This window comes from Sycon ciliatum, chromosome 3, assembly GCF_964019385.1.
Source record: "Sycon ciliatum chromosome 3, ocSycCili1.1, whole genome shotgun sequence".
In the NCBI taxonomy this organism is placed as follows: domain Eukaryota; kingdom Metazoa; phylum Porifera; class Calcarea; order Leucosolenida; family Sycettidae; genus Sycon; species Sycon ciliatum.
The window spans coordinates 11114792-11136089 of NC_088645.1; the positions used below are offsets into that span (position 1 = coordinate 11114792).

At 46.2% G+C, this 21298-nt stretch overlaps 2 protein-coding genes and 1 long non-coding RNA gene across 3 annotated transcripts; 1 reads left to right on the forward strand and 2 right to left on the reverse strand.

Annotated features, from left to right (window-relative positions):
• Window positions 1–7: 7 nt before the first annotated feature.
• On the reverse strand, window positions 8–3066 carry LOC135812460 (uncharacterized). The gene is made up of 3 exons (XM_065325819.1): window positions 2921–3066; window positions 1325–1989; window positions 8–944 (listed from the first exon to the last, which is right to left on the reverse strand). The coding sequence occupies exons 1-3, from the start codon at window positions 2978–2980 to the stop codon at window positions 515–517; spliced, it is 1155 nt and encodes a 384-aa protein (XP_065181891.1). The 5' UTR covers window positions 2981–3066; the 3' UTR covers window positions 8–514.
• A 2341-nt stretch (window positions 3067–5407) lies between these two features.
• On the reverse strand, window positions 5408–20936 carry LOC135812845 (uncharacterized). The gene is made up of 7 exons (XM_065326061.1): window positions 19380–20936; window positions 18626–18752; window positions 10319–10492; window positions 8609–9003; window positions 7796–8099; window positions 6541–6822; window positions 5408–5803 (listed from the first exon to the last, which is right to left on the reverse strand). Exons 1-7 carry the CDS (start codon window positions 20771–20773, stop codon window positions 5408–5410), a joined length of 3072 nt encoding a protein of 1023 aa, XP_065182133.1. The 5' UTR covers window positions 20774–20936.
• Window positions 16280–17092, forward strand: LOC135812461 (uncharacterized). Its single transcript, XR_010552811.1, has 3 exons — window positions 16280–16634; window positions 16850–16910; window positions 16998–17092. It is a non-coding gene; the product is annotated as an uncharacterized LOC135812461 (long non-coding RNA).
• Window positions 20937–21298: the final 362 nt, after the last annotated feature.

Genomic DNA, 21298 nt, shown 5'->3' on the forward strand with positions numbered 1-21298 from the left:
TTGGTGAACATAAGCAGGTGAAATGTAGCTAGTCTAGCGACATATGGAAGTAAATACATGATTGTACACATGCGAGTAGAAATCGAGCCTGTTCAATTTGTGATTATGATGAGAAATACATGTACGAGGTTATGTCAAAAAAGGGATACAATAATAAGGCTGGTTGCATTGCATTTGCACGTATGAGAACGGTCAGTAGTGAACTCACAGGTCGATATGTAGATAAAACAAATAAAACCTAGGACAGTGCCCAAAGTGGAGACGACGGTAAGGATGATGGCGACAACGTAGACGACGGCGACAACAAAGACGATGACGTCGCCGCTGCCAATACTGACAGCAACAAAACGACAACATCAACAACAACAACAACAACAACAACAACAACAACTCTTATTGGTGATGGTGCCATCGTGAGAATAAAGAATTGAAACAACAAAAACGTCAACAAAAGAGACAACAGCTGAATGCCAACATATTCGGGTATTGACATAAGTCCCGGATTAGTAGATCGTCAGAGGATGATGCAAGATGTTTGTGAGGAATGGTCACTTCCTCTGCCATGCGCATCCCTGATTTGCTCTATCATTAGTGGCTCCCTCATGCCGCGAGCCATGACGTCAAGTGTAGACTCTGTCAGCTCCACATCTGGCTCGCTGTTCCGGGCATTCTGCCTTCTGCGCCACCATACTGCAAACGACAGGTCCTTGAGCAGACCATAACCACCTTGTCTTGAGAAACATTGCTTGACTACGCATACTACAAGCAGGAGAGCATTCATGGCTCCCAGTAGGGCCAATGCCGCGGTGTGCATCGTACGACGCCAGCCTTCGTCCTCGTTGAATGCGTGGGATTCGAGGCTTGCAATAAGCGAAAGGCCGAAAAGAAACATGCTCTCCCATGTGTTGGCCGATACTCCGACGAGGTCGTGGCTCCGAAATGGCCTGGATCACATAACATAGAACACACAAAAGGATATCCGTTGTTTGAAAGTGGAAACATCTTAATAGAAAAACTGAACCTGCACACCATACATTCCCTTGCCTGGATGTGGAGAGCCTCCTTTTCCGGCAAAATAAGCATTGTGGATATAAATGGAAACTGAAATTGATACAAATATACAATCCCAGTAAGACAATAATTAATAATACTGAACTCCAAAGCATAAGTAATCTGTGATGGTGGCAACTAAGCTGAGAGTATAAACGTGTTACAGGTGCCGTTCTACACTGCAGTAGTAGCGGTGTGTGAATAGCGCCACCCCGTTCTAAAGAACCATCTTAAAAATACGGCACGAGAAGGCTAGGGGTGACCTGACTCTTACCTGCATTGAGTGTGAAATGCGAAATAACACCAGAAAAATGCGGTGAGAGCCATTATTCGACTTTCCTCGCTTCCAGTCATCATCACGCTGATGATTGCTACTGCCACTCTTCTCAGTAGGTTCACAGAGGCCCACCAGCGGCGATCGTCCTTGTAGAGACTACTGGCCTCGTCAATGAATCCCTTCAGGTGGACCCTGCGTTGGCACTGCGGAATGGCGAGGATTAGTGGCGGTGGAATTAAGACCAGGAGGATAATCAGCCCTGCCAGGATAGTGTGCAGCATGTGTTTGCCATTGTAACACTTGATGACGCCATCCATTACCAGAACATCTCCTCTGTGGCTCAGGCGTGTGCACCACAGAGTGTTTATGCTTGCGGAGACCAACACGAAATAGCTGTACACCAGCACGAACCACATGACGCGTACGAGCAGCATGTGACTTTGCAGGCGTTGAATATACTTGCCGGTGACGTTGTATGACCTCAGTACCCTCACCGTCATGAAGAGGAAGAGTAGCGTCATTGGTTGCAACAGAAGGAGTCGGCCGCTGTCCAGTTTGTCCAGGGGCTCTACGAAGCAAAGACTGCCCAGGCCAAATGTCAGTATTGAGTGAATCATGGCATGAATTGGTGATTTGTCTTTGGGGAACACGTACCAGCAGGCCTGGGTACATAGGAGAGACGAAAGGAGAACGGCATGAAAACTTAAAACGGCACGATGCTTGATTATCTTCATCAGGAGAATATTAAGGCAGAAATGAGAGTAACTACAAGTATTGATCTTGACTGAAGAGCGGACGGTATCAGTTTCCAAACGTTCTTGGAACTTCCAACAGTGTTCTGATCCACGGTTTGTTGTTCGCCGCCCTCCCTGTCTCCGCATACCTATTCAGAAACATTCGCCTAACTGTCAGGAATGGTTCACGCACATCTCATGGTTTGGAATAGTGGTTGCACAGTCTACGCCCACCCACAATGCATTAGCGCACCCCGAGCCTTAATATCTTTCTAACTGAAATCTCGAACCGTTTCCTAGACGCTTTGATCGAATCTGCAATCTCATGCCATTTTTTGCACTGACATCGATGAGTTTACCAACCATGCAACTCTCCCCCATAGGTATTGTCATGCGCTAGTGGACAAAGCTGGCTGGATAAGTTGAACGTTTGCAAGATTTCCTGGCAAACGCCCTGCACGATTCAATTCGGCTGGACAATGTGGACCACTGTAGTGGAAATGTGTTGTTGTATCCAATGAGGGTTTGCTTTTGTCTCTTTTTAAGCGAACTTCTCAATGCTAATCCTACTTTTACATGTACGTCCAACACAAAAGTCATTTTCAGCCTTTAACGTTCGTTTCTATCCGGCTTTCATAGGTGTGGTGAGGTTTTAGGATATTAAACAGACTTTGTTTGGATGAATAATACACCAGAGCTACGCTAGTGTAAGCGAATGTCCCTGGTTTCAGTATCAATAGAACAGCCAATTATTTCCTATGACTTTTCCTTTTTTAATCCCTCAAAATCCATTAACGGTGGGCAAAAGCGCACAAAAAATAAATACGAGAGCACTTGGGAATGAACTGGTACACCATACCTGAATAAGGAACAGCCAGCTATCCAGTACTGGGGAAAGACCGAAGTTGAATCGTAACATTAGGAGGAAGCTAGCTACTGTCAAAACAATCGTTGTGACCACGTACCAGTGTAAGGGTATTCGACGAGAGGAGAGCGAGCAATGTTGGCATTAAATTTTCTTGAAGGAGAGTAAAATGGAAAACCAAGATACATGAATGGAAGAAAAGATTACCGTACCATATCATCTAACGCACACTTGTCTCGGGAAAATGAAGCTAAAGACAGCAATGCAGCTCTGCGTATGGTGAATTCAAGTGGTGGGAAATACACACATTGAGTCTTCTTTGTGACATTTTGTCACACTCGCTGCCTTTAAAGGATCTGGTTGCGTTGTTGGACAGCTGGGCATTGGGCTCGTTCTATGTTGACCGTCTTCTTTTAATACATACATTTAGCCCTGCAGTTTTCCATGTCTCCATATCTTACATGAAGGTACGTTTCCTTTTATCGCGTGAGCAGCACCTAACTTTCACCACTTCACAATGTCTCCTGCATCTGTTTCTTCGACCTCTCCAAGGCCTTCGACACCGTGTGGCACAAGGGCCTGATCGCAAAACGTCGTGCCCATGGTGTCTCCGGCTCCCTACTCGCCTGGATAACTAGCTACCTCTTGGACCGAAATCATTGCGTCACAGTGAATGGAACCTTATCTGACCCCGAGTCTGTGACATCCGGAGTGCCCCAGGGCTCCATTTTAGGTCCCCTGCTCTTCCTCACATACGTTAATGACCTCCTCTATGCCATTCCCAATATTTCTTTGTTTGCAGATGATACCACTGTCCTTGCTTCCTCCCCATCTCACGCCACCCTGTATCCCAAAGTTCAGACCTGTATCAACGACATTGTTCACTGGATGAGCACTTGGTACCTTAAGCCAAATGTGACCAAAACCGAGCTCCTCCTTTTTCCCCCTCCCACAAATCCAGTGCCCATCTTCCACTTTCCCGACGATCCCAGTCGCCCTATCTTGTAGCGCCCCACCATAAACACCTTGGCATTGCCATAGATTCCGCCCTCTCCTGGTCTCACCATGCTGATCATGTGTCGTCCAAAGTATGCCGATCTGTCGGCATAATGTCAAGTCACTTGTCCCATTTGCCCCAAAATTGCCGGATTAATTTTTATAAATAATACATTCTTCCCCTCTTCACGTACGGCTTCCCTGCCTGGTCCACCATTAACAAAACCCACATAGGTAAATTAGAAATTCTCAATAGCCGTATACTGCGCATCATATTTCGTGCTGATCGATATATCTCAAATCTAGACCTGTATGCTGCTGCATCCACTACCACTCTGCAACACTACCTTCATGCTTCCAAGTGCACCCTGGCACATTCAATTTTTCTTGACCAGCACCCTGCTCATTTACAGTCCCTTCATTGGTTTAAGTCAGGTGGCACCACCCGAAGCTGCGTTCGTCTCCCCCTATCTAGGTCTACCCTATTCGTAAATTCCCCTTTCTTTTCCTCCTACTCCACGTGGCTCCAACTGCCTCCCAGTGTTAGACAAGCTCCAGATATGCCCAAATTCCGTACCCTCGTCAGACAGCACTTCAGTATCTCCCAGTATACAAAATCACAGTCACCACTTCCGCTGCAGTGCTCGCTGAGCATCCCATTGCTTTGTAAGTTGCTAATCCCTTCCCACTTTGTGTACGTGCTCTTCATTTTCTTTTTTCTCTTCTTCCGTGGTTGGTCTCACCCTCTCCTCAATTCCATTGGCTGTCTTGACATGCCACGAGGTGCAGAAATAAATAAATAAAATAAAATAACATTTTGAAAGCTCGCTATTTACTCTAAGGGCGCGTTTGGTTGGTACGAACTAGAACAGGATTCACCAGAACAGCGCGTTTGGTTGGGACTGCACCTGTTCGGGGTCGGCCAGAACATGTTCTGCTTGCTCCGGCCTCGAGGCCGAAGCAGACCGAGCAGTTTCACTTTTTCACAGTGAAACCTGGCGGGAACATCGATTTTGGTACCAAATGATCACGTGCATACGCTTTTGGGTTGGACTCGTCGTACCGTACACAGTGACCATGGTGACCCATAGTGATGATACACATTTTGAAGAAAGCCCCAAGTTTGGCGTATTTTTCACAAAAATGTGCTCTGTTTCTGGAGTACCGTTTGGTTGACATGAGGCTGCTCCATGTGCACCAGCTGTTCGATCCTGTTCTAGATCGTACCAACCAAACGCACCCTAATCAAGAAATCATCTCAAACTTTGAGTAAGTCGTACCAAAATTAATCATACTGTAGTACCTTTTATCAAGAAATCATCTCAAACCTTGAGGAAATCGTACCTTTTAATCATACCTCTAATCACGAAATCATCTCAAACCTTGAGCAAAACGTGCCAAATCCTACCATTCGACTTGTGGCAAGCAAGGGGAGCAAGATGGGAGGAAGATATCATAATAATTATTATAATATTCTATATGATTCTATACCTGAGTGACGAGTGTCTGCCAGTATCCCTGCAAGCAACGACCACACAGCGGACCGGACGAATATCCTGGACAGGATTGACCTTCGCCATCCTTCCAGTCGCGATTAAAACACAGCCCATTCTTGCACTGTGCTATCTCGAACGGGTAAACCACGTACTTCGCAAACGTGTTAGAGCCATTAAATGGAAGCGACTCGTTCATCTCCCAGGTCACCATGTCTGAAAGATTTTTCCCTCCTTGCAATTCTGGGGCGTCGAGTGGGTTGCCAGCCCAATAGCCAGATCGGATGTTCAAATGGCGGCCTTTTGTGCAGTTGCGGATACCGGGAAATTGTAATTTACTGCATTCGCATGTCCAGAACGTCTTTTTGCCTAACATTGTTCCGGATTCCTGAGCGAAAGAGAAATAATTCATGTGGAAAGTAAAGAGACATATGGATACGAGTTAAGAGTGACTGTCTACCACTGTAACTAAATACTGTACACTCAAAGAGTGCAACAACTAGGCACAACACTGACAGAGTACTGAGAACATTCGACGACCTGTTACCTAGCTTCAAAATATCTCCGTATGTCCCTTTCCTTTCTACATTTTATTATTATTGGCACAACATTCGAGTTTTGCGAAAGAAAATGATCAGAGTAGCATAAATGGAATACTTCCAACCTAAGGATTGCGTGACACCAGAAGAGGACAAATTTGTCAAAAATAACCAAAATTTCAGAAAGAAAGCCTTCGATGATCTATTGTACTACTCGGTAATATGGAACATAGTCGAGTACTTGATCACTCTGTAAGCTACACTGTACAAGTACATGTATATGGGTCACCTTTCCAGAACTAGGCATCCGTCTGTCGAGGTCACCTATCGTTTATTATGAGACCACGTGCCCTGACCTAATACTAATAGACCAGTAAATTATGTAAGGACATACAGAACATGTCAACATGTAGTTTTGGATCTGTGTGGAAAGACCACCTTTCGTTTGAGACTGATTCTTTCGGCACAGTAAAAATATCTTTTACAAACATACACATTCTGCATGCCTAGGAGCAGGTGCTTTATGAAGATCACGAGGGACAATGTATAATTGCTGATTCCTTGACCCACCTACACAAATAACTACCTTCTCCACAGGGCCATGGAAACCCTTATGGCATGGACGAATCTTGAACGGTATCTCCAGCTTGAATCTTGTCTGTGAAAACTCAACTCTGACGCTGTTCCTTCCTTTAATGCTCAGCAACAGCCAACCTACGTCACCGGGCTGCCCGCCTAACGCAATTCCAGTGAGGCCGTCTCTTGATAGAAACTCAACGCTGTCCACAGGCTCGTAACCAAGGGATGATACATCGCCATTGTATCGCAAGAGAGTAACCGAAGCTTGCTTCTTGTATCTTTTCGCCACCTGTGCCAGGGACAACAGTAATATATGCACCGCTTGAATAATTATCTTTTGGAAGAGTGAGAGAAAATGATTGTGTACAATGGCGTGTGCATGCGTGGGTTTAGCACCGCGATCGGATGATTTTATGTTTCAAAGGATTAGGACCAGCTATCATTCTCTCAACATTATTTTGTGCTCAATGTCGCCAGCTGGTCTATAAACAGTGTAAGATCATCATGGGCGTGTATCCATTGTCGCTGACAATACCCTGGCTAACCACATAGGGGTAACAGGTTGATCCCCGATGAAGATATCCATTTTACCTTGTTAGCCCTCCTGTAGAAGCAGGGTGTATGGATTCAAACTGGACTCGATTCTCACTCTGAGATCCTTGGAACGCATTTTCCGACACCACATTGCATTGATTCGGCTATTTATATTGAGGTTTTGCCCCTGTGGTGTGTTTTGGTACTCGCCCTATTAGTGTCCCTGGGGCACTATTTTTTCAATGTCGTTGATAGATGGGGCACTATTCAAGAGAGGGCACCATTCAAGAGTGGGCACTATTCAAGAGAGGACGCTATTTTTCAATGCTGGTACATTTACACGTACATGTACGTGATCCAGCATAAAAAGACGACGACAAAGAAAAACAGAGCCTTAAGTGAACTGTAAACTATGATGACTCAACAGAAAGGGCAACAAAAACTGAGATTTTGATACTGAAACCACTAGTTCAATGACATGGACAAGAACATTGCTAAAGGAACACCAAACTTGGTTGCAAGCCCAGAGGGGGGGGGGGCACTATTCAAGAAAGGGCTCTATTTTTTTCACTGGTTCTTAGAGACAGGGGCGTTATTCGAGATAGGGCACTATTGAAGCCAGGGCTCTGCTCGCACGAGTACGGTAACTGGCAAGTAGAACTGAAAACGAAGAACTGCGTTCGTGGTCACATTAAACATGATGGCATGCACCAACTCGACAAACTTACCCTCACGGACATGCTGCTAGACAACTGATTCAGGAAACTGTCATATGTGTCCAAGTGAATTGATATCATCTCTCCAGCAGCTGGGTACAAGACCAATGAACCCAGGTAGTCTGAGTAATTCGTGTGCCATCGCCCACTAGGCCCCTCCCGCAATTCACCATTTTTCCAATCCTGCCCGGCTGCATGAAACCAGGGAAGGCTCCAACTGTCCTGCCCAATGAACGTGTTTGTCAATGAGTCTTGGTGGCGCATTAGTTGGTCTCGAAGAGCTATCAGAGCCTCGTCTTTGTCTTCACGACCTTGTCTGCATTGTGGAAATGTTCATAGCGAAAGGATTGAGAGAGAATATTGTCGCACTTTAACATGGTGTACAGTCAATATAGAAACGTGGAGCAAGCAATCTAGTATGCCCACTTTCGCATGACACCATGGTTTTGCCTCCCATTCGTTCCTTGCCCCGATAAATCGAATAAGAGAGGGAAAAAGAGAGAAAGAGATAAAATAGATAGATAGATAGATAGATAGAGAGAGAGAGATACAGAGAGACATATAGAGAGAGAGGGAGAAAGAGAGAAGAGAGATAATAAAGAGATATAGAGGGAGACAGACCTAGAAACAGGTCGGCTTACAGAGAGACAGACAGAGACAAACACAGAGAGACAAGGAATGGGAAAGAGAGAGGTAGAGATTGGGTGAGAGAAAAAGAGTTTGGGCGTTTGCTTGTGTGCGTGTGTGTGCGTGTGTGTGCGTGTATGTGGGCCGGGGGGGGGGGGTCGTTGTTAAACGAGAGGACACGTTGTGGAGCAAACCTACCTGATATGTTTCAAAGCCTCAGAAATAGCGGTTCCGTTGCACTGCTTCCTAAAATAGAGCCATGTTGCTCCCCGTTGCTTGATGCATTCGGCGCTGGAGTCACGGAACAAAATCCAGGTAGGCTTACCTGTCGCTAGGTTGTAAAATTCCCTAAACCTCTTGATTATCAGTGCAGTGAAATTGGAGCCTGTGCATATTACGCTGTGATTGGTGCTGTGAACAGGAGTGCCTGAGCACGAACCAGCTGAATACATGCCATAGGCATTACACTCAGTTGAAGTATCATACGCTGACGTTGCTTGACGTGGACTGTCACATATGAACCTCAGTGGCGTTGCAACTTGAATGGAACATGGTCGAACTATACTCTTGGGTCTGTAGCTGAAGTCCTTGGCCTGGGGAGAGAGGAATGACAGAGTGCACAGCCATTGCTAGGTCATGTGACATGGATTATCCTTACTTTTATTATTCTACATGTATTTCCATCTGCACGTCGACTCCTTTCTATTGTATACATTACATGCTCAATCTGCGGACAGAACTGTTTCGTCCTTTGTGGACTCGTCAGCGCAGCACAGAGGAAATGAGGCCGAACCTGGCAGCAATGAAAGATAAAATTTACAAAGCCAGGCCCAAAACATACCTTGCCAGAGTGCTCAAACTGACAAGTCAGTGAGCTCTGCATAGCGCAAACAGCAAAGGCACTACCCCACGCGAGAGTGCTCAATTGCTACAAGTGCAGGAGCGAAATACTCAATCTGCGGACAGAACTGTTTGGTGCTTTGTGGCTTCTAAGGCTTAGTGTCAAATGCAAGATTTCGTGGGAGATTATCCCCATATTTTATCTCTGTCCGAGTATGTTATATTCTTCTTTATTTGTTTCCGATGCTGGTCTTTTTTTTGGTACATCTCAATATTGGTGAGCTATCGACGTAAAATGAAAACATTTAATTTAAAACGAAAGGTCCAAAATGTTATATGTGATCCATAGTTTGTGTCCAACGTTAACACTTATAAGCATGCAAGATGTTGTGTAGTCAGAAGGTGCAACAGCTAGCACAATACTGACTGATGTGATACTGACATTTAACGACCTGATGATAAGCTATATCACGACTTGAAAGCGCAAACCAACAGCCATCCAAGTTGCAAGGTTCTAAGTTATGAAAATGAAAGCATGAGAAAGGGGAATGTGAACGCACTCAAGACGAAAACAAGCACTTCGTGTTCGTGTAACTTCCCCTCTTTTTGCTTTTCTCCGATAAATGTGAGCCTCCCAAGTTGGTTGGTCGTTTTTTCTCGTTCTCAAAGTGAGCTGTGGCCATCCATCGCCATGATCGTTCGGATTTCATCCCCATCACGTCAAAGGTAACATTCTTTGTTTGCTGCGATGCTTAGCTTGTTTTTTCTTGAGTGCGCTCACCTTCCCCTTTCGCATGTTTTATTTTCATAACTTAGAACCTTCCAAGTTGGAAGGCTGTTGGTTTGCGCTTTCAAGACGTGATATAGCTTATCATCAGGTCGTTAAATGTTCACTATTACATCAGTCAGTATTGTGCAAGCTGTTGCACCTTCTGACTACACAACATGTTGCATGGTTATAAGTGTTAACGTTGGACACAAACTACGGATCACATGTAACATGTTGGTATTTTGTTTCAAATTGAATATCATTAATTTTTAACAATATTATAAAGGTTGTTTACTTACTTCAGTGGATAGGGCCTTTGCGGAATACAATCCATAATCTTGGTAAATATCCGCAACAGTGGCAGGGATGTTCACGTCAATTCCCCCATCCTCTGCAAAAGCAATGGACCAATGTTTAGTGGCATTTCTCCAGTTGTAGCTTTCTAACATAACCATGTGCCGTAAGTTGGTGATCTACAGTGTTCACAGATTCAAAACAAGGAAAGACGCCAATAGACAGAAAGGCAGAAAAGCGAAATGCGAAGCGTATCCATGTACATATACATGTATTTGCACACAGTATGTGCATTTGGTTTTCATACACATGACATGTTGTACATGTACAAGTATAATAATTATAAGTAGAAAGGAAAAGGACACATGGAAACGAGTTAAGAGTAACTCTCCACCACTGTAATAATTATAATTAGTCTTTATTAGTCTTTATTAGTGCAATGAAAAGTATAATAGATGCAGACATGGCCAGACAAAACGAGTTAATGGAATTTTTAAGGATTTTTATGTTATTCAAAATGATACAATCCTCTGAACTCAGACTGTACAGTACGCCGACTCTATAATTAGCCTTATGATAATTATATCATGTTCGGCCTCATTTCTCTGTGCTACGCTGATGGGTCCACAAAGGACGAAACACTTCTGTGCGCAGATTGAGTAATTATCATAATTATGTGTGTTAGTGTGTGTTTTAAGAACTCAGAAAGTGAGCCAACGAAAAATTTGCAACACGGAAATTGTGGGCACAAGTTATGCGATCGAGGCCACCAACGCTATGGAGCACTGCTCAAGCTGATTTCAATGCCGTGGAAGGACTCAGCACTCCTTGTCAGTTTTATGCTAGATTGTGCACGTCTGACTGTTCAAAATCTGGTTTAGCTGGTGGACTCGATCGCATAACTTGTGCCCACAATTTCCATGTTAACAAAGTTAGTGTGTATGCATAATTGTGTGTTTGCTTGCTTGTGTACGAGTATGTGTGTGCATGTGTGTGTATGGACAAGTGTGCCATGTAATTCGTGAATGTGGAGTAGCACAAGACAATCATCATTGGTTGGTGGCCTTTTTGTTTTATGGTGCAGTATGCATGGGCATGTACTGTGCGAGTTTCCAGAATTTCCTTAGCATTTCAAGACTTGCAACAGCCATGCTTTACTGGGGCTTATGCGCCTATAGTCTTATACAAACTGCACCTGTTGGGTTTTATTCCACAACTCAAATAAAATAAACTGCCATGTCCAAGAGAAAACCCGAACTGAGGATTCCCCTGGCGGAGGAGACTCAGGCAACGAAAATGGATACGCTTACTATAAGGCTAGCATGCGTACGGTACGGTGAAATGGTTGAAAGGGAAGAGTGCAAGAGAACGCAGCATACATAATACGGCAAGGGATATATACGGATACTCCACGCCCCTTCCGAGATAAAATACATTTTATCTAAGCAAAATGCGAAATAAGACATAGCTTGCGGAACAGACAGAGTACGCAAGACAGAAAGAAAACACAGCAGAACAATAACGCAAGTGAGCAAGCTAGATATCTGAATCAGATACAGAAACTAGTCATAATTTACCTCTGGAGAATCCGTAAATAAACAAACAAATAAGATTGTCCACTGGTTGAGATTATATTGAACGGAACATTCTGCTGGCGAGGACGACCGATGGGGCGTTGACCTGGAGCAGTCGCAAGTTGGGCAACAACAACATCTGGTTGCAATATGTTGATAGGTGCGGAATCAACAGGGTCAGGAGTGCAGGCTGCTGCAGATGTCGGGGCAGGTAACACTCTGGGACGGAGGAAACGACGATTGCGCCAGTAGACGCGACCACTGGGCACTTTAACCAGGTAGTCACGGTGCTGTCCAATACCGACAATGGTTCCATACGATGACCTAAGTTTGGTCCTCGGGTGCTGGATATCAACTGGCACGCCTATGGCCAGGCGAGACAGCGGACGAGCCGACTGGTCGTAGCGCTTCTGTGTAGATGTAGCGTGCTTGCTGGACTGGGCATCAATTACTTCAGCTTGACGCTGCCACTCAGGGGCAAAGCTGGCATGATGAGCAAATACAAAGGAGGGTAACGGACGACCATACATTGCCTGTGCTGGACTACGGCCGGTAGCGTTGGGGGTATTCCTCCATTCAAATAATGCACGCTGAAAAGAATCGGTGTCGAGGTCGCCACTGCTAGTAGTCTTCTGGATCAACCGTTTCATGGCTTTGACAGCATTCTCTGCTAGGCCGTTGGACTGCGGATAATGGGGAAAGGACGTTGCATGCCGAATACCCCACGTTTCGCAGAACTTGACGAATCTGTGTGATTGAAACTGTGGGCCGCCGTCGCTTGTCAGCACTTCTGGTACACCGATGTCTGGAAACCAGCGGCGTAATAAGCGGAAGACGTTTGCCGAGGATGCTGTGCGTCCGACTTTGGCGACACAAGGCCAACCAGTCAGGCGGTCAACATAAACCAGGTACTGCCAGCCTTCGCACTCAAAGAGGTCAGTGCTAATGTGTTGGAAGGGCAGACTTGGTGTACGGTCTTCACAGCGGAGTGGTCCTTGGGCTGCGAAGCTCCATAGAGGCGACATTGATCACAACTGCGGATGACACGCTCGATATCAGAGGATATGCTAGGCCAGAACACTATTTGCCGTGCACGTGACTTGGTGCGGGTCAAACCTTGATGAGAGGCATGTAGATCCGACAGTACGTGCTGAAGTAGGGCTGGGGGGATCAGAAGGCGAGGGCCTTTCATCACCAGATCATTATCGATCGACAAATGTTCATGACCATTCCAGTAGGGCTGTAGCGACTCGGGCATTTGGGACTTCTTCTCAGGGAAGCCGGTCATGATGTACTGTACTAGGCGCTGGTAGTCAGGATCAGCATGTGCGGCAGAATGGAGCTGATGAAAGCGCAAGTTAGTTGCCAGAATCCTCTTGTAGACAAGCACGGATGGCGGGGCCTTGAGATGACGAGTCTTCACCAAGCTCGTCTTCAGGACAGGGATCACGGACTGGATGGCGAGACAGAGCATCCGGGAATGCATGATCGCTGCCTTTGCGCCAACTTGCGTGCAACTGATAGGGCCGAAGTTTCAGCACAAGCCGCTGGAGACGAGGGTTCTCAATCTGATCAAGGTAGTATGTGTTCAGAATTGGAACGAGCGGACGGTGATCAGTTACGACTTCAAACGCTGAGCCAGCGAGATATAGTGAGCATTTGCGAACTGCCCAGGTGACGGCTAAACAATCTGACTCAATAACAGCATATCTGGATTCTGCATCAGACAGGAAGCGGCTGCCACACTGGAGTATACGCCAAGTTGCATCAGCTTGTTGCTGCCACAGGACATAGCCAAGGCCATTCTTAATGGATGCATCGGTCTCCAGGCGGAGAGGTCGACCAGGAAGAAAAAATGACAACACTGGTGGTGAGGCTAACGCAGACGTGACGGCATTGAATGCATCTGTATGTGTTGACTCCCAGAGAAACTCGGTGCTGGACTTCAACAGCAGACGCAACGGGTCACTGAGCTTGGCTATCTCGGGCGAGAAATTACTGCATTGGTTGATGAGACCAAAGAACGAGCGGACATCAGTGCGATTCACTGGCACGGGAAAATCGGTGATGGCATCAGTCTTGCCACCGTCAACTGTGTAACCGTCAGTATTGATACGGTAGCCGCAGTAGTCAACCTCCGGTGCGCCGAACACAAACTTCTTTACACTCAGGGTGATGCCATGTTGACGGGCTCGGAGCAGAGCATCCCGGACGTGAGTGTAATGGGCTGTCAGGTCTGTGTCATACACCAGGCCATCATCGACGACTTTCGAGAAATTGACGAGCCGGTCGAAAGCAGAGTCGGTACGGGAATTGAATACATCCCCAGCAGAGATGAGACCTTGAGGGTTTCGGAGGAACCGGTACCGTCCCCACGGCGTAATAAATGTGGTCAGAGGCTGGGCATCCTCAGACAGTGGCACCTGCCAGTAGCCGTGTCTAGCATCAAGCTTCGTGAAGTACCGTGCCGGACCAATGGCGGCGACAGCGTCATGAGGTGTGCGGGCAGGATGAGTCGGTCTGCAAACTTGGTCATTCAGTTTGCGGAGGTCAACGGTGAGACGCATCTCGTTGGTACCCTTCTTCTTCACGAGAACAATTGGGTGACACCACTCAGATGGTTCAGTAACCGGCTCAATGATGTTGTCATCGACCATGCCATCCAGCTGAGACTTAATCTGGTCCGGATAGGCAAAAGGGATGGATCGCGCATTCCGAACACAACTTGGCTCTGTATCAGATTTCAGCTTGATATCCACCGGAGGACCATTCATAGGGTTGAGACATGAACTGTCAAACACGTCGGCAAACTCGTCGAGGAGTTGTTGTTGAAGCTGTTCAACCGTATTAGTGTCTGCGCTGAGGGACTGCGCCGAAACCGAGGGCCATGCCGCAGGCAACAGGTTAAGGGCAGACAGGCTGTTTTGTGAGAGCAATGCCTCATCCAAGCTATCGTAGACATGTACGGCAGTGGAGTGAGTGGCAGAACCTAGTGTGAGGGTGGCGTTTAACTTGCCAAGACTGGTGAGTGCTGAGCCATTAGCTGTACGGCCACCCCCGGTCGGCTGGCAGATTCTCGGGAAATTCGCCAAGCGTAGACAAATGTGCCAGGCCGATGGCGTCTACATCACTTCCAGTATCAGGTAACCACCTCAAACTTGTCGGCTTGGATGCTGACACAAGCTGGGTGCCAACCATAATCGTGCTGGAATCCCGCGAGGATGTGGCCCGTTGGAGTTTCAGTTGGCCGACAGTCTTCTTTGCAGCTGGGCACATTGCCAAGAAATGTCCCATGCGTTGGCAACCGCTGCACTTCCGTCCGGCAGCAGGAAATTCACTCTTGGTGTGGGCAGTGCCTCCACAGTTGTGGCACTTGTTCACTGGTCCAGGAGGCTTGCTGCTGGATGATGCTTTAGCTGCGGCATCGGGCTTCTTGGGAGCCTGGCTGGATGACTTCTTCTTCTTCTGATAAGACGATTTCATAGCATTCACTGCACTGCGGTCAACAGAAACGGGTTTGGTTTTACTTGTAGTGGCTGGGGCTGCTGTTCGACTGTTCGACTGTTCGACTGTTCGACTGTTCGACATGGTCTGCAACAATGTTTGCAGCTGTGCGTCACGTTGTGCAGCTGCTTGAATTTGTGCCTGGATTATCGGCAGCAGCTGGCTGGCGTCCAGTTGTGCTGCGGGAGCAGGGCTATCGCATGAACTGTCCGACATGTCCGGATACGCATACTATAAAGGTAGCTAGCATGGGTACGGTACGGTGAAATGGTTGAAAGGGAAGAGTGCAAGCAACAGTACATAACCCCCAGAGTGTTTTATTTTATTTTATTTTTTTACTAAGGCCACAGCTTCCAATCATGACATGCAAAGCAGCGGTGCAGCATCGCAGGCATGAATCGTGGACGTGTGCAACGCCTGATCCAGCTCTGCATAGGGTCTTGGTCGAGCGGAATCGGATATTTGCGTCATAAAACCGTACACATCTGAGGGGAACCCGGGGAGTCGCGGGTACTCTCGGATCAAAAACAATGGTGCCCTGCCTCGAGACCGGCCTTGCGCTGGTGTGAAGCAGGGAGTAGTACAATACCGGGAGGTGACACGGGCACACATCCGGGATTACGAGCTTTGCCTCACAAAAAAATACAAACCGCGCGAAAATTCAAATTTTTGCTCTTTTGACAGCGCTGAGAAACCTTCAAATAGTGACGAGAAGACCAGACGTATCCCTTCGTGACAAGCTGCCACTTGTTCTTTTCAGCTCGAGCCTTTTTTGGGAGCTACTCTGGTACATCGTCCACACTGCTGCCAAGTCTCGACTTCCCAAAATGGATGGAAGTGACGAATATGGAGGACGCTATCCAAGGTAAGTAACGTGATGGAATTTTCTCATCTTGACATGGTGTAACACGAACCTGAATTTCTCATTTGGACCCACTCGGACACCTCACCAAGTTGGGATATTTCGAAAGTATACCTATTTGTCTACCATTCTACTTCATCTCAACGTGTTAGCTTATGTAACTCTTTGGAAAACTCATTCTGAAAATTTTGAAACTTATTTATTTGTATAGACTTGAACATAATGTTCAAGATCACTTGTTTTCAGCACTGAATGAGGCCAGGCCTGCTTGCTTTGTTGCTTTTTTAACCCCCAGAACCCGTGGACAGAAGAGGAAGAGCGACGACTTGGGTGCGGCTGCGAAGTCTGCCTGCCCAACGCCAATTGCTCCTCACCCAAAAAGTAAACAAATTATAGCAAGAGTGGTTTCAAGTGGTTTCAATGCATTTTGTTTTGGGGATGTTGGTGTGTACTTATGCAGTCCTAGCGTGTTGAGCAATAGCAATCATGAGAAGGATATAATTCTGCAATACAACATTGTTGATTATAAATATGACACTGAAGCAATACTGAAACTACGTTTTGGGGTTGTATTTGTTTTCATGCGTGTTCTACAGCGCACCCCATTGACGAAGATCATCCTTGTATAGACGATGATAAATACTCTCATCTGACAAGGTTAGTTGCACAGTTCTACCATATGTGTAAGGTGGACGTCGGATATAACATGGCTTATCTCTTTTTGGTATGCCATCTACTGCACAGAACACGTCATCAGAAGTCACTGCCTGCTGCGAATAACAGCGCATCGTGTATGACAATCTCTTTGATCTTCACCAACAACTATTACTATTCGTCTTTATCCTTTTGTGTTTGACATGATTCCACGGTGCCATGAAAGTAACATTGGTGCCATAAAAGTAACATTGGTTATAATCAAGGAGTAATGGTATTGTACGATTCTGATTGCGTATGCTCTTGGTGGCCATATATATCAGGAAGTAGTACAATACCGGTATTGTACTACTCCCTGATATATACTATAGTTCATCGTCACCCAGCTCCCCACAAAGTACAAATTGTAGTAAAAGCAATTACGTACTAATACGTATAGTAATATGCAGACACATACAACTAGTAGTCACACAAAGTATCTATAAAAAGCACACGTACTAGGAATAGTACGTAAGCAGGCTATCTTTATCCTTTTACGCTTGGTCTGATTACCTGCATACACGACTTACACGGCACGGTCTTCCACGGCATGGTCACTTGCACCAGTAACATTGTACATAATTCCACACTGCCTTTATCATCAACACCAGTTCCTGTTAACGCGTAACATCTCAGGCTTTGTAGCAGGGAGTAGCACAGTGCCATTGTACCATTGTGCTACTCCCTGCTTGACACAGACTTGCGTCATAGTGACATTTGCGAATAGCTGCCCCTGCAGTATAAAATTTATTTTATTTTGTGTTTCTCTCTGACGACTATAGCATCTGGATTCGGAATAGCCTTACTATCTTGAGACGGGTCAGCCATACCTGAAACATGTTGTTCATTGTGACTAAAACTTGAGTCAACATTATCTATTCCCCTAGAAACGACGTGAATAACTAAATGTAATACAAATTAAATTAGGAAGAAAATTTCACTCTTACAAGCCGCCCACGTAAATACTGGACACACTGAAGGTACCCGTGCGAAGGCGAAGGCCAGCTGCTACTTGATATCCTTCGTAGGATTCATCCTCATCACTCAGCAAAGACTGATGGATTCGTTCCCTACATCGTCAAAACAAACTTCAAAAAGTACTGCTCGAAAACTTCTTGACAGCATTCTGCCACTCTCTTCAAGTCGTTCTATGAATTTTTTTGAAAAATGCTACGAAATGCTACGATAAATGGTACGCGAAGTACGATATTTCGTGACGTTTCCCGGGACACAGCGCGCGAAGTACGATATTTCGTGACGTTTCCCGGGACACAGCGCTCCACAGAAAAGTGACCTGAGGCAAAGCTCGCCCGCCTGAATGTGTGGCCGTGTCACCTCCCGGTATTGTACTACTCCCTGGTGTGAAGTGTACGCATGACATCAGAAGATCCGATTCCGCTCGACCAAGACCCTATGCAGAGCTGGATCGGCGTTGCACCCTCTGGGGGGTTATGTACTCTTGGTGCAAGAGAACGCAGCATACATATAAGGCAAGGGATATATGGATACACCAGCACCGGAAATAGAGAAATCATCTTACATGTATGATCTTCTCACCTATACGTAGTTTCCTCTCGCTTGGGAATCACTGTTCCTTATTGGGAGATCCTATCTGTAAATAAACCGGTAAAGCTGAACATCGAATTAATAGCGGATGACCTGTGTACGAAACACCTTACCTGCGATATGTGAACTTCAGCTTGCTGCAGTATCCAGGGCTGGGTTCCCGGGCATACAGCCCTGTGCAAACCTTCTATGAAGATTTTGCTTCCAACAGCTTGGATGTCTCCAATATTGCATGTTTTCCTGAGGAAATGCGGGGCAAAGGTAAAGAAACATTGTACATCATATTGCTTATGCATGCACACGTGAAAGCATCACCCTACAGTTCATGTAGGGAAAAACTGATGTGGATTTTTCAGACCTAAACAGTCATTACAAAACGAACTGAGATGTTGTGACTTCGATAGCACTTGAGGAAATAGGTTGACTGTTCCAGGGAGTACTGCTCTCTTGCATGTTTTCCGAGTGGACTGTCCGGCACTCTCCCCGTGTGAGCCACATGGCAGTAAAAGAACAAGAACAGTGTTTTATGCCCTGATTTCCTCACGGTGGTGAGAGAGGAAGCTCAATTGAAACTCAGAGTTTCAAGGCTAATAACGGTAGACTGATCATGGTGAAAACTAGGATCCTACTGAGCGTCCACTCCCAATTGTTCATTACACGAAGCTAAACATTACCACTACACGCAGCCATATTTGCAATTCGGTGAAAGGTTTAAAACATGAATGCAGCGATGGGGATTCACGGTCTTCGACCATGGGCTTCGCGTCGGGTCTGACCAACCATGCAGCTTTACCAATTTCTGGGGCCTTGTATTTTTGAACCTCGTGGGGAATCATAATACTTTTGAGGTTAACATCACGTACTCACCGGATAAATGTGTTGTTGGACATGCGAGATTCCGCTTGCTCCAAGTTCATGGAGATCTCCCGAGAATCAGGGCCATGCACGAATTCGACTGATCTGATGGAAATCTTGATTGGTATAGAAGGTACACGGCCTCGGATATCCAAATCAAGCACAGATTTGCACCCACGATGCAGTCGTTTATTGAGAGTAAACTGCGATCGAACAACTGCGCTCTGGACATTGGTCTCTAATTCCCTTTGCTCGATTCTCAATGCAGGCGCATTACACTGCGCAGCTTTGTTGTCCGCGAAGATAGCTCCGTCGATGCAGACCTTACTGCAGCCAGAGATGAGGAGTGCGCCATTCGAGTATTGGTTGTCCTTGAACAGTGTGTCGTGTACCACTACAGTGGTGCTTCTTGGCAGCGAGGCTGAGTCCCAGCACCTTATGGAAATCACCGCTTCTGAGACATCGAAACCTATGAACGATGTGTTATGGATAACAACAATGGCTTTCATGTACTTGTAGTCCAGATTAATGCCCGAAACACCTCGCAGCAGTTCGTTCTGACCTTGGAAGACTGAATTGAGAATATGGATCTGGATAGAGTCGGTCACAAATGCTGGAGGCCGGGTAAATGTAACGAGATCGGGTAAATTTCCACTCGCATGAAAATGACAATGAGCCAAGGTAAGGGTGATTTCTGCAAGGTCTTTACCCTCCGCATGAAACAAGGACATGCCTTGGACGGCAAATTCACAGTTATGAAACATGACATCGATAACTGCAAGCCCATAGAGGAATTCGATTTGCACAATTTTTTGCGGTAGCCCTTTGGACTGGAATGTGATGTCAAAACACCGTACGGAATACCGACCATAAACAGGCTGCTTCAAGTAGAGCAGAGGACTCCTTCCATGTAGATCTACCACAGATTTCGGGCATCCAAACGATGTGTCGGTTAGAAGTGTTATATTCGGCATAGAGCCTACTTGGAAGTTCGCAGTTGCGGCGTCCTCATGTGGATCAATTGTACACCCAGATGATGGGTGAGCTATCAGCTTCAGAGCAACGGATTCCGATCCCGCATTACATGCTTCCTTAATGGCCTGCTCGATTGTGGAACATGGGTGTTCAATGCTTCGCCCACATCTAGGATACTCACTGGTGAATCTCCCGACCTCACCGTTGAACGTGTAGCGGCTTCCATTGCTGCGGTAGGTGGCAACGAATATAATCGTATCGTGGACGACAGTGCGCGGCGATTGCTCAGTGAACTGCTCGGCTAGCTTACCAGACTCACAGTCCTGGTGAAACGCGTACTGGTCACTGGTACTCACCGGAGCGCGGATGCACTTGCCCGTGCTAGCAAGCATCAGAGCCAAAAAGGCAAGCCACACTCTCGGCCTGTCCATCTCACCCTGAAATGGGAGGCAGGCTAAACACTCACCCACAAGGGAATTAATTCAGTGGCACGAACATTTTGGTCAACCACACTAGAAGTTTCTTGGAGACGATATGAAATGAATCATAGTGCTACTTGCTCCTACTTCAGGGGGTAAGGACCAAAAGGCGACAGTTTACCACCTACACTCTACTACGCGATCACACATGAAAGGGAGAGGTATCGCATAAACAGATGTAATTTCGTAGTTTCGCAATAATGCTTGTTAAGGCGGCTAAACATGCCCAGGTGGAACACAAGTATACTATCGTGTCTTTAATTCGAAGCCACTCGGATGCGGGATCAAACATGTGTCTTCCAGAAAGCAGTGATATTGTATTGCAAACACGAGCACACATGATATGTGCAGCTTGGAGTCACGCGCATGAAATGTGGTGCAGTATTCTTCCCTCCACTTCGAAGTGATATCCCTGCCAATGACGCTTTAACTGCTTAGTCCATGTCTGCAAAGACAAAATAGCACTGGACTTGACCA

Bases quoted from the DNA above. Each gene is read 5' to 3' on its own strand.
- LOC135812460 (XM_065325819.1), bottom strand. From the start codon at position 2,980: ATGTTACGATTCAACTTCGGTCTTTCCCCAGTACTGGATAGCTGGCTG. The intron at 1,990-2,920 runs GTATGGTGTACC...CTATGTACCCAG, and splicing joins GCTGGCTGTTCCTTATTCAG to GCCTGCTGGTACGTGTTCCC. The intron at 945-1,324 runs GTAAGAGTCAGG...TATGTGATCCAG, and splicing joins GCATTTCACACTCAATGCAG to GCCATTTCGGAGCCACGACC.
- LOC135812845 (XM_065326061.1), bottom strand. From the start codon at position 20,773: ATGGACAGGCCGAGAGTGTGGCTTGCCTTTTTGGCTCTGATGCTTGCT. The intron at 18,753-19,379 runs GTGAGTACGTGA...GCATTTCCTCAG, and splicing joins TCCAACAACACATTTATCCG to GAAAACATGCAATATTGGAG. The intron at 8,100-8,608 runs GTAGGTTTGCTC...TCCACAATGCAG, and splicing joins GAGGCTTTGAAACATATCAG to ACAAGGTCGTGAAGACAAAG.